Source organism: Cygnus olor, chromosome 3, assembly GCF_009769625.2.
Source record: "Cygnus olor isolate bCygOlo1 chromosome 3, bCygOlo1.pri.v2, whole genome shotgun sequence".
NCBI classification, from domain to species: Eukaryota; Metazoa; Chordata; class Aves; order Anseriformes; family Anatidae; genus Cygnus; species Cygnus olor.
In genome coordinates, this window is record NC_049171.1 from 120,877,950 (window position 1) to 120,891,144 (window position 13,195).

The following is a 13,195-nucleotide window of genomic DNA, read 5'->3' on the forward strand; positions in this document are numbered from 1 at the left end:
ACTTGGCTTTAAAACTCTGCTAGTTTGTCCCAGATGACATGCAGAAAACAAGCTCCTTTCCTCTTTTTCAGAACACTAGCATTTCAAAAGCTGCTGCTCCTCAATAATCCAGATTTTCACAGAATATAATCATAAAAAAGCTTTGCACTACACAACGGAGAGAAAAGTTAAGGGCAACTAAGCAATATCCAGAGATTTTATTTTTTTAATGTTGTTGTGATAAAGTGCTGGCAGTTTCTGATGGCTTGGTAGAACTTTTAGATAAATACTTAATGATCTTTCTGTTAAATCCCAGAGGGCCCCATGAAGTTTTCTTACAAGAGAATGTTTTTTACAAATGTATATCAAAACAAGCCTAAGATAAGTTGGGACACTGCAGTTCAGTTTCTTTGCTTGACGGTCTCCAAACTCAACATTTTCTTTTCTCTTTTGCAGGCCATGTATATGTTTTATGCTTTGGCAATTGTCTGCGATGATTTCTTCGTCCCTTCATTGGAAAAGATTTGTGAAGTAAGTGTTAGAGATTTGTACTTGAGTTTGTGTGCTGTTTTAGCATCAGCTCTACATCCCATCTACACATACATTTTGATCATGTGGCCTTGCTTACAGCAGAGGTCTGGTCTGGGTCTAGAGAGAGCTAGCTCCTGTAATAACTCTGCCACTGACTCTCCATGTGGCCTAGGATGAACTATGTCACTTCTCCATACCTCTATTTCCTGCAGTGGTCAATAGAAACGTTGTTTCTCAGCTGCATTTTCAAATAGTGATAGGAAACACCATATACAGTGTTCACAGTTCCTAACTTTGATGGTGGCGAGCTTAGTTATAAACCAGAGGTTCAGAGACTGGAGGGGTCCCTCTCCTTTTACCATCATTAGCCTCTCTAGGTGCAAGATTTCTACATCTCTCTACCTGCTCCAGGAGGTCTGTAGGCTTAAACACTGGTCAGTGATAAAGGTGCAAGTGGCAGAAGTTACAACACCATTTGTTCTCCTAACAAGTTTTCAGAGTGTTTGGTTTTGCATGGGCATCTAATATCTAAAAAGCAAACACCCTCCCCATGTGACTTTAACATAATATTTACAACCCCCTGGTCCTAGAAGGCTACTTTCAGTTGACTATATCTTTACATTTCAGTTGTTCTTTCATTTGTTATTGTCTCAGTGTTATGGAACAACTCTTCATATGCTTTAACAGTTATGAACCATTGTGTTACCCAACACCACCAGTAAAATAAGATGATAATAAGTTTTATTTAATTGTGTGTGAAAGAAAAAAAGCATAGCAAAAGAATAGTACATCTGGCATACTTCTGTTAAGAAGTTACTGTTCAGAAGAAAGATACTGTGTCTTTAGAGATTATCAAAATGGGTCATATAAGCGTATCAGAATTTTATTTTTTCTATTGCTTCAACTTCATTTTCCCCTCAGAAAAAAAAAAAAGAAAACTTACCCCATAGCTAACCTTTGGGAGCATTCAAATCTTGTTATTTATGTATTTTATGCATAATTGAGCAGTTCTGCAATTACATGATAGCAAAAGACATAAGCATTCTTGTTTCCTGCTCCAACCAACTTTTCATTTTATCAGTCCAGAATGGCTCGCCTTCAAAACATCCAGCTTTTCATGGTTGGTCCTTGATGCTAGCACTCAAGAGTGTATGGGAAAATGCTTGGGTCACTTCACAAAGGCCTCTGTAGTTCTTTGGTAGTAGTCACTCTTGCCTATTTTTCTAGGAATGGGAAGGTTTGATCCCTGCCCGATGACAGCAGATGCTACCACCATTGCTCACACTACTGAATACACTCCCCCACAAAAAGACCCAGTACAGTGAGCGGGCTGACTCAGGGATCCAGGGGTTCTCTGCGAGGGAGACCACCAGAGTCCTCCTGCATCGCCTGATGAGATGAGACCTGTGAAATTTTCAAGGGGATTCTCTTGGTTATTAACTCACAAAAAAGAATCATAAGAGAGTGAGCCCCTTGTCAGGAACACAGATTGTACAGCAATACTAGGTATTGCAGTACGGGTAATCTGCATAGCATGCAAACAAACTAAACAGTAATGACTTGCTGCTGATCTGAAGATCGACCATCAGTAATTCTACTACCACATGCTGTCATATTCCGGAAAAAAGAATTCAGACCACCCTATCTGAGGACTTTTTTGGCCTTGGAGATCCACCAATAGTTATTTTATAGTTGCTTCCAGATTAGATGCACTATTTTTGAAATAAATGCCCTTTTTCTGGCTTAGCTCCATCTAGTTTGGAAAGTGGTTGTTAAGTTAAATCAGCTAGGCATTTATGCTCCCAAATATGTGCATAGAGATTAGAATTTGTTCAAGAACACTTGTTATGATAGACATTCATGTTCTGTCTTAGTTCAGATGTACTTGCAACCAAAGCCCTGACTTTCATTTGTTTTCTAAAACAATTTGTACTTATATTTGTCCAGTTACTCTCTGTTACTGGTGTTACAATGTGTTTACATGACACAACTAACATCGTAACATCAACTGCAAATGCAGTCTACAAATACCAGAGAATACGTTTTTGACTCTGCGCAGTGGGCAGTATTTTCTGGTCTATTATATTAGATTAATTATCATATGTATTGCAATAAATTATCCTCAAAGGAACTTATGATGGCTTTAAATTTAACCATCCCCACAGAAAACACTGATGGTTTCTTTGACTGGTGTTCTTTTCAAAAGGTACCATCTAGGTGTGGACTGACTATTGTAGGGTGACCATTTCTGTACATCCGTTGAGAACCCTGCAGAAGAATTCAGCCTGTGGGGATCTACTTCTGTTGCTATGAGCTTCTTTTATAATAGTTTTAATCTATCTAAAATCAACCTCCGTAAAGCCATGTTTTATCAGGTTCCACAAGCTTTTATAACAGTCTAGCAATGCAGTGGTCTCTTGTTTAAAAAGCATTCCTGATTAGGGCAGTTCTTCTTTTCCCTTATCCCTGAAGCATACGAAGCATACACAAAATTCTTTATTATGTGAGTATGGTCAGTGGGCAGAGTTAAGTTTTCTTACAAGCTGAAAGTATCCGTGATGGGATCTTCAATCAAGGTAAGATTTGAGGTGGGGGATTCCTGCAACGTTTGGGAGCAGCCTTGTCTCTCTGTAAATATACTTTAATAATGAAAGACCTTCAGAGAAACCCTGCATAGCTGGGAAAGGCAGAGGGGAGAGGAAGGCTTCCTCTGGCCTGTCAGGTTGGCTGTGGTGTTTCAAACCATCGGTTCTGCTAGGGAAACATTTCCACCACTTTCAGCTCTCTTGCCCTTGCTTGTAAAATGGCAGCCGCTGACTCGCACGCATGTGAGTAAGCCAGCTTTGTGTAGTAACAACTCAGCAGTTTATGACCGTATGTCAGGGGATGGCTTTTTTTAGCTACTCATATTAAACTGTGGAAGGTGCCAGCAAGTCATGTGGTCTTTAACAGCTTTGTCGCATTTGCTGAACAGTGACTTGTACAGATGGAGCAGTGGGAATGCAGAAAACATAAAGGAAGCAATTAACCAAGTAAATCTTTGGAAACAGCATATGTCAAAAATTTCAGAGTAGAGGTCCTTTTCCTTCCAGAAACCACTGTTTTAAATAAGAACAGTCCCTGGGCACATCTAGTGGAAGGCCGTAGGAGTTAAGTATCTTTGATGATGACCCATGCGAAAGGGGTGTGAGGAGAGGTTAAATCTCACAAGGCTGAAATGGTATTCAGGGAAGAAGGTCGGGTTGGACTGAGCCTGAGCTCCAGCCCTGCCCATTACAGGCCAAAGTAGATGAGATAAACTGTGTAGCACAACTTGTATATATGCCTTTGATGACTTTCTCACCCATGCTGAACTTTTAAATGTTAATTGGCAGTTTTCCACTGTTCGCAGACAGTATAATGTTTCTAGTTGAATTCCATCAACCTGTCAGTGTTGTAATCAGTGACTCTGATGTGTTTTTCTGCAGCGCTTGCATCTTAGCGAAGATGTGGCTGGGGCAACTTTCATGGCAGCTGGCAGCTCTGCTCCTGAGTTGTTTACATCTGTCATAGGTAACTAACCTACTGCTTCTTGAAATCTCCTCTTTTCCCTCAGTGTTTTTCAGAGTTGAAATGGGATTGCTAAGCACCTATAATGTTTGTCATAATGCCTGACCCCTTTCCTCATGGACACTCATGGGATTAATTGTGGGAAATCCTCACTAGATGTAGAGGCTTTAAGAATGTACTGTTATTTCACAACAGAGCTACGCTGGAAGTAGTTCAATTTGACCAGTCAAACCAAGGTCAGAAATGCAGGCAGCTCACCTTAACTATCTATTAGCCTTCCCTTGCTGTAGCACTGCCAAACTGCACAGCACTGATCTCTGCACGTGCAGCTTTCCTATTCACCTTCCTATGCTATCTGCTGCACCACCTCTACAGCTTAACGCCTTCAGCCTCCTGGGTTGGTCCCCAGGCAAACTCTCAGTGTCCTGAGATGCACATTCTCTGCCATCACCTCTGCTCTAGTTAGTTGTCTAACACCGCTTCCTTCAGGGAAAGCCACAGCAGGAGGAAGAGAGAATTTGAGACCCTTGTTCACAGAAACAGGTTGGTGAGATCATCGCACTACCATTGCAGCACTCTGCTTATGGGAAGTGTGATCAAGAGATTCAGCAGTACTTGGGTGTGTGTAGCTTGAGGAGACTCGCGTGTTCCTTCAACAGCCTTGAGCTATGAGGGGCCTTCAGTCAAGAAAGCTGCTATAAAATGATTCTATATGCATGCTACCAGGTGAAAGGTGAGTGTTCTTGCAGTATTATACACCCTCATCTCCAGTGGTAGGTAATCATTAGAACAATGGATGGGAGGTTAAGGTGGCCTCTCCATCACTGAGGAGAAGTGATTGAACTCTTCTGAGCTTAGACACTTTCTCTAGAAGATCCTTCTATTTCAGTCACATCTACCAGAGGCAGAGCACGAATTAATTCACACCAAGCTGCATACTCTGCAGAGAGAGATGATCAAAGCCTCAAAACCTAGGAAGCTAAAATGGAAGCCTATGGAGTTGGGCTTGTATTACAGTTAAGGGCAGCACACTAGCAAGGTGAAAATAAAATCAGACTCCTTCAGGCAGCTTAGAGAAGCCCTAACAGTCTTGCTGTGGTGTAATCCACCAGATACTGAATGTCACTTGAGGTATGCCTACTTCTGGGTAATACATTTCTCAGAAAAGGGAAAAGTGTAGAAAAAAAATCTAAACTGCACTGGCCAGAAAAATACTGCTGGAAACTTAAAAGCAAGTGGTGAATTTAAACAGACTGACAACTAGCAGGAGATGGAGTGTTATTTTTAGGCTGACTTCCTAAGGAAAAAAGTTTGTGCAGTACCACAGTGCATGTGTCTGTCAGTTCATCTCCCTCACCATTAACCTCCTTGGCCAATTTTAACCAAATCTGACAGAAGAGCTCTGAAAGGAGCTTGTAACATAGCCCCATAACCTATTCTGACCAGCATCATTTTCAGCTTGCAAATAATAAGTGGCCAGACAGTTCTGATTCTGTTCTAGCTCATGCTCCTACTTCCCTTATTGTTGTAGTCAGTAGGGGTGGGGATATGGGGAAGAGCAGAGCACTGGTAAGGGGGCGTCTTACAGGAGATAGTTTCTTGTAGATTTGTGTCCTATAAGATGCTCATACTGTCTTTTATAATGTGTATTGCCATAACATTGGTTTGCAAGACCAGGAGGTTGGTGACTTAGAAATGTCTAAGGTATTTGGTTTTCATTAGACAATACATCTGAATTCCCACATCAAGTTCTACCACCTTGATTCACCCTAGTACCTTTCTCTGCAAGTTGCCCTATTAAATATGAGTAAAAGTAACAGAACTGGTGCATGCCTTTATATTAATTAATGGGGCAATTTTAGAGGAAAAACTCTGTACTTTCCAATTTACACAGCTTGCCTTGAACTTGTTTTTCAGGTGTTTTTATCACAAAAGGAGATGTAGGCGTTGGAACTATCGTGGGCTCTGCTGTATTTAACATTCTCTGTATTATTGGTGTGTGTGGGCTTTTTGCAGGACAGGTAAGAGACATTTAATAATTCCTAACAGTTATTGCATGCCTTGGCTCTACTGTGAAATCAGTTGCCAGGTTTGCAACCTTGCCACAAAGTTCTCTGGTTTTGTTCTTTTTCATAGGTCCTGTACTGTTCCTCTTGCATTTTTTGAAATGAAAGGCAGAATAGCAAATGTCAGCTCGGACATTTTAAGCTGCCCAAGATATGTGGGTGGTCAAAGGAATAAAGGATGGTTATTTAACAGATCCTCTTGCTAGCTATTGAAAGATGTGTTGTGACGTTTGTATCTGGTTCTTTTAGACCAAAGGAGCCGGAAAATGTGTGTGCCCCTGGCTGGTAAAAATGCAGTTCGAAGAACTGTGAAAGATGCCTCCAAAGGAATCATGACACTTCTGGAACATCATAAAAGATGCTGCCTTTTGTGTGAGAGATGTTGTTGGCAACTGACTTGACTTAGGAAATTATACAAGAAAGATTCAGTCTTTGCTTGTAGTTTAACTCTTATTTATGTCCTCAGATTCACAGGATGGTTTACATGGGAAGAGACCCCTGGAGGTCTCTGATCCAGAGCCCCTGACCACCCCCACCAGCCCCAACTCAAATCAGGGCTAATTTCAGAGTTGGATCTGGTTGTTCAGGGCCTTGTCCAGTCAGATTTTGAATAATACCAAGGATGCCAGAAATCCTACCTTACTAGCACTAAGGCTATCCACCCCTAGTATAATTTCTGTTTTCCAGTATGTCAAACTAAATATGACAACGAGTTATTCATCTGAAATTAAAGTAATTAAGTTGTGAGATCTGAGCTGCTGTCTGATTTGCAGACATGATCGACTGTATAATTAAATATCTAAATCTGCAGTCACCTTAACACTTGCCAACATGCCCAGTATTTTTATGATCTTGTAAAATGTTCTTTGAAATCTTACTGTACAGACTTTTTTTTGCAAAGAGGCTAGGCAGGATAACAGAATCAATAAAGAGCAAGAGGATAACTAGCTCTGGAAGAAAAGCCTCAAAGAAGGGGCCTCTATGACTTGGTCAAGAAAACAAGCAGAGAGCTTGGGCTTTCCTAAGAAATTTTGTAATCCAGTTTTATTTGCCTTAACCGTGAAGGTTTTTCAGGATGAAGATAAACATTTTCATTATGGGGAGGCTTGGGGAAGAATCCACAGAGGTACTTTTCAGCCACCTAAGCTCCCTGATTTGCATGGGAACATGCAGCTGAAAGCTACACACACTTTTTCAATATGTTAGTCATTCTACTGTAACTCTTACTGTGAAAGCCTAATTGATTCAGGCTAGTTTTTAATTACCAAAGCTTTCCCAGCGCTTGAAGCTGTGTTCCCCAGAGGTGTTCTCCTGTAATCAGTAGGACTGTCTCCTCAGGTTGCTTTTTTCAATCAAATGAAGAAGATTAACTGTTTAGCACGATGACAGAGGAGCTAATTCTTCCAATTTTTGTTCTTCACAATATTAACTGCAAGTCCGAAACATGCTAAAAAAACTAGCTACAAATGACAGCTTTTAGTGGAAAAGGCTTGATGGAGTTTGGGGGTTGACAGAGAATGTCAGTCATCTTTGTCAGCGGGTGGGAGGTGTTTGTTTCTGGAGGGCACAACACAGCCAAAATGTTCTCGTAAATGCCTTCAGCCTTCCAGGCATGATATCTTTCAGAAGTTCAGAAAAGGATTGGCTGTCCTAATTACCCTCAGCACGGTCTGTGAGTCCTTTTTCAAGCAGAGAATTGAGATTTGGACTGGTTTGTCCTGATTTTGTTTTTCCCTGGCTCCACTAGTGATGGTTGTGTGATTTCATCAGGTCATTTTGCTTGTTTGGTGCAGTTTAACCTGGAATGGATTCGTGAGAATTGGAATTATTTAAATCACTGTTTGGAATCATGATTTAAGTGAGCAAATAGGAAACCTCAGTTTAAATAATTCTGATACTCTAAACAAAACTCTGTTTTATTTTGTGATCTTCAGTTTTTCCACTCCCAACGCTTCATCAAAAAGTCATTTGCTTTTATTGGTGTGATTCAGTGCATCTTTTGTTATTACTGAGAGGAATTTTTTATCGGTAATTTCTCTATACATGCTCTAACATAATTAATGGACCTGGATGCCAGATTTGAGTTGCCTTGTAACGACCAGGTGAGTCTGGAAGCAGGTTGTTGGTCTCAGCTGCTTGCTGTGCTCCAGCTCGGGCAGGGCAGGGTTTTCTCTTCAGAGCTCAGATCTGAGAAGTCAGCAGGCAGAGTCCTCTGTTTTTCAGGTGAGACCAGTGTGTCAATGGGCAGGGATTTACGAGCCAGACTTTGCTGTCTTCTGAGCCTGCCCAGAGGCTCACAAAGACACAGTTTTCTGGGACTCCCATCATCCTGGAAAGCTGTGTTAAAGCACCTCTGCTTGAGGCTGGAATGCTTTCAGGTTTGTCAGGTGAAGTGAGATAAGTGGAGAATTAATCCCATGCTATGGCAATTCCAATCCGATGGTGCTTAGGTGCCCTTCATATTCCTCAAAACCTGTCATTGGATGCTCTGCAGTCAGGTGGTGGTTGCTCAGAATTGCCAGGGCGGATAAGAAGGGCTGATGCACCCCCCGTGTCTGGTTTACGGGTGGGATCCCACTGGCAGCGAGGGACAGTTTCAAGATGATCGCAGTGCTGATTTCTGCACAGGGAACTGCACAGGGTAGGATGCAATCCTGCTGCTTTCCTGTATCGTCCACCAGCAGTGGCTGGAATGTGCCAGTGGGAGCGTTTGTGTGCTGATCAGGGCAATTTGCAACTGCAGTTGTGGAAGGGTGTTGGGACCTTCTAGGGGTCAGTACCTGACAGCACTCTGTTGGTTTGCTGGGTTGCTAGGAGATGCTGAAAGCCCAGGAGGTGCACAGGGAGCTGCGCATGCCACAGATCTCAGTAAGCCACAACACTGTGGCAGTGCTGCTTTGTCCCCACTCATGGTGTGTGGCTTGGAGCTGGGAGAAATATCTCTGTGCTGGATCCGGATTATAGGGTGACTGATGGGTGGCAGAGTGCTTGGGAGTGTGCAATGCCCATGGTCTGGAATACCCAGAGCTAAAGCTTGTAGGGGACATCTTTAGCGTTTCTGTAAACACTTTAATTTTGCAGAACTATTCAGTATCATAGGAAAGCCTATTTTTTTGACCAGTAAAAAAATGAATTCAAAAATATCTCTATCCAGGATATGTTTTATTTTTACATTAGTCTGTAGTCTGCATGTGCTATGTTGTACATGTTATTCTTTGGCTTAAGAAAATACTGGGTTTGGCTACATGCATCTTGTTGTAAAAAAAAATAAAAATGAAATGCGCAGCCCCAAAAAGTTGCTATGCATTTACTTGAACACCAACTCTGATTATTTTTCTAAGCCTTTAATGGCTAGTAAGTGCACGCTTCTCAGTAAATCAGAATAGACATCCCACTGCTGGAACTGGAGAGGAAAGTATGATGCCCACACCTCTGTATGACACTACGCACCTAAAAACTGCATTAAAAGAGCATTATTAAGGTTGAAAGTCAAACACTGGAAAGTTATAAAATAGCAGCATTAAGGTTCCTTGCACAACCTTAATTTGCGCCCCCCCCCCCGCAATGTATGCATTATTATATGGTCTTTAATTACATGATTGCAGGCTGGTTTCTCCACAGGCTCCCTGTCTCCTTCAGTGCACAGAATGGACTTTGCTCACTTAATGAGCAGCTATTCATTTTTTTGTTTTCTCTTCATTGTTCAGTGTGTGCCCTTCTGCCTTATTTACCAGGCTCTATTCAAACTCTGTTCCAGAGGCAGAATTATTAATTTCCTCTTGAACTTATGCCGATCTCATCGCTATTGTATCTGAGCAGTTGATAAACAATTAATTTTCCCCAAACCTCTGTGAGATGAAGAGGTGTTTTAAAGATGGGGAAACAAAGCACAGAGAGATTAAAGACAAAAGAAAAATTTGTCATTTTAGGTGCCAATTAGAGTTGGCATGGGTCTGTTTTTCTTGCTGAACGTATAGCGTCCCGTGGCATTTCCTTTGCTCAAAGAGCAGCTCCCTCTGGCTCTGGATGCTGCTGCCATTGCTCCTGCTCCTCCAGCTCAGCATTGCTCAAGAGTTTCCTTGCTCGGCTGAGCGTGGTGGCAGTGGCTGCTCATAGCCCAGCTCTCCCAGTGAGCTTTCAGCTACTTTAGTAGTGTGAACCCCTTTTCTTCTCCGAGGTCCCAACATACGCTTTACTTTCTACAAGGGCACGCACTAAACACCTCAGTCATCATGAACCCAGGTTTCATCTCTAGGACCATTATTGGCTGAATTAGCAAGTGACTTAAGTACCTCATCATGTCACATTTAGTGCTTGGTTTCACTAGTATAATCATGTTCCTGCTAAGCAACCAGCCACTCCAGGTTTCTTTCTGTGCGATCTGTCTCTCTACTCCCCCTCTATCCATTTCTTGAGACTCAAGAGAAGAACTTTCTCCAGGTCCCCCCCCAGATCATTGATCCACCCTATACCTGTTTCTCAAGTGCCTGTCTTTCCCCCCAGTCCCACAGAGGTCTAGGTCTCTTCTCCTCTCCCCACTCCTCTTCCCTGTGGCCCTTTGGTCTGATTCCTCCCAGCTAACCTCATCCATCCTGGGGAGGCACCTTGGAAAGCACAGGCAGGAGCCTGCTTGAGAGCCAAGGCAATCACATTTTCTGTTGGTTTCATCTCCTCCACCATCTGGAGACTTGGCGTACCTCGCAGGCAGTTCATGCTGAAGCCTGCGACACATCTTGCACAGCCCTTACTCTGCCTGCAAGCGGCATGTGGCCAGAGGACCACACGGCCCCTGCTTTGTAATTGCAGCAGAAAAAGAGCTTCCCCAAGAGGCTCCTAAAGCCTAGCGAAGAGCTTTCCTTACAGGATGAATCTCTGAAGTCCTTAAAGGGCCTGTAGCAAGGCTCCCTCATCCAGCACAGCGAGTCTAAAAGGGATGGATACCCTCTGCCCTGTGTCCACATGCTGTCCTTGCTCCAGGCCCCCAGCAGGTCTCAGGCTATGTCTCAGTCCAACACATGTGTATGTTGCTTTTGCTCTCTGCCTTCCAGGTAGGAGGCTTCCTGCTCCATGCTCAGAGCTTGCTGGAGATAGGTGGTAGGGGCTGTGGAGATCGTGGTCACCTGGGCTACAGGCACCTGCTCAGGCTTCACTCGTCCAACACCGAGCCTTGTGTCTTGTGCACTGCCCATGTGGGAAGAAGCTGCTGGGAGCCAATGCAGTGCAAAGGGAAAAAAGGAGGAGCAGGGAGAAGTGCTTCATGCTTAGCAGCTGGTCTAAAATAGCTTGGGAGCAGGCTGCCAGAGGCCCTCAGGCAAGGCAGTAATTAGAAAAGCTTCCGCTTCATTTCTTTATTTATGTATTTAATTTTGAAATTTTAAAGAATTTGTCAGCTTGGTAGCTAGAGCCCCAGTCCTGCAAGTAATTGCAGCCAAATTCATTTCTGCACAGTGATCTGCTTGCAGGATGGGTGTCTGAAAACCACACAACTTGTTTATACCGTCTGCTGTTACGCCTTGTTTTAGGGTTTCCAAATAACTGTGGTAGTGTTGTAAGTCTCCTGAAGAGCTGCTCTCATGCTAAAAAACAATTGATGTAGATGAAAATCAGCTTTAATGTACTGTTGTGCTCCTTTTTTCTTTGTGGCCCAGACAGAATGGACAGAGTTGAGATGGAACTTGGATTGGTTTGAATAATGTCAACAGACTGGGGAGATTAACCATGTGGCTGCCTTGCGCCAGCCCAGAGCTGAAATTTTGTGTTGCAAACTCTAGGGAAGTATTAATAAATGCAAGCAAAATTGCTTTAAGCAACCATGAAGACATTTCTGTTAGTGTTAAGTATTATAAACCCTCTTGTCTCCCTTGCTTGTCTTTAAGTAATACAGAAAATGTGAAAAAGTTTAAAATGTAGTACAAGAGTACAAGTCAGAGACTCCTCTACCCATCACACCCTAAGAATTGGCTGGCTTCTTACTGATTTTGAAACTGAGGTGCTTCTAAATTCTAAATATTCGTGCCATGGTTTGCTACTAAAACATAGGAAAGTGTGCTTCAGTAGCCTGAAAGTGGGTTGATTTTCTCTTCCAATTAGTGTTGATGACACTTTGCAGGTCACCAGTGAGGATTCTGGACTGCAGGGATTTTTCTGTCTCTTCTCACTGATAAGAGCAATGAAATCTCCCAAGGTCTTTATCCTTGGCACACAAGGACTAGTTTTCAAAAAGTGACAATTGATTCAAGCTGCCTCCATTTTTGGATGGCCAAATCAAAACTACATGTAAAGGCTGGATTTTCTAAACTAGCATGCACACTCTGAAAATCAGACTTTTACAGTGTCTTAAACTGGGCCTCTGGAAGCTGAGAAACTAAACCTCTGATTCGTTTTGAAATCCCCAACCAAATCATACTTAGAGAGAAAGATAAAGTTTACCCATGTGGATGGCTGAGTGCAGCCTATCTGACTGTGACTGTGAGCCTTAGAAGCTTTTCTTTCTTTCTTCTTGAATCCTGTGGTAGTATTCTGATTCTGTCTTACATGCACATACACACATACACAGAGGAAGATTTGACTAATTTCATCTAGTCAGTAGGTGCAATTTTTAAGCTGTAGATGGTTTTAGTGTATGGAAATACTTTAAGATAAAATACTTTAAATACTTTAAAACTGTCCTTGCTTCCCCAAATGCTAATGTGCTGCAGAACAGACGTCTCTATAGCTGTTTCTTCTGTTGTCAGTATACCTGGGATGCTAATCTTTCAATTGTACGGCTAAGTCACATATCCTAAACACCATCTGTTTGACTGTCGTGTCTGTTTTATTTGCTTTCCATTGGCAAAGAGAAGGTACAAGAAAGTGAGAGAATGCTGCAAGAGTTGCAATGCTATAAAATGCAGCCCTTCAAATAGAAGTTCATCAGTGCTTCGTGGTAGTGAGTGCTGCATAGCAGGGCAGAGATTCAGGCATGGAGGCTGCCGCCTGTGTTGTGACAGTTCACATTAGGATTTTTCCATGACTGCAAATCAACAGTACAGCCCTGGAGAGACATGGGGAGGTTGACCTTAGCCCAGGGT

At 42.5% G+C, this 13,195-nt stretch overlaps 1 protein-coding gene across 6 annotated transcripts in view; it reads left to right on the plus strand.

Annotated features, from left to right (window-relative positions):
* LOC121067368 (sodium/potassium/calcium exchanger 3-like) overlaps window positions 1-13,195 on the plus strand; it is a 278,371-nt gene that overhangs the window by 120,512 nt on the left and 144,664 nt on the right. For all 6 annotated transcript variants that reach the window (XM_040551782.1, XM_040551767.1, XM_040551770.1 and 3 more), the window contains exons 4-6: window positions 436-510; window positions 3,978-4,062; window positions 5,977-6,080. In XM_040551782.1, coding sequence (XP_040407716.1) covers window positions 436-510; window positions 3,978-4,062; window positions 5,977-6,080 — 264 coding nt within the window. The remainder of the gene's footprint in view (window positions 1-435; window positions 511-3,977; window positions 4,063-5,976; window positions 6,081-13,195) is intronic.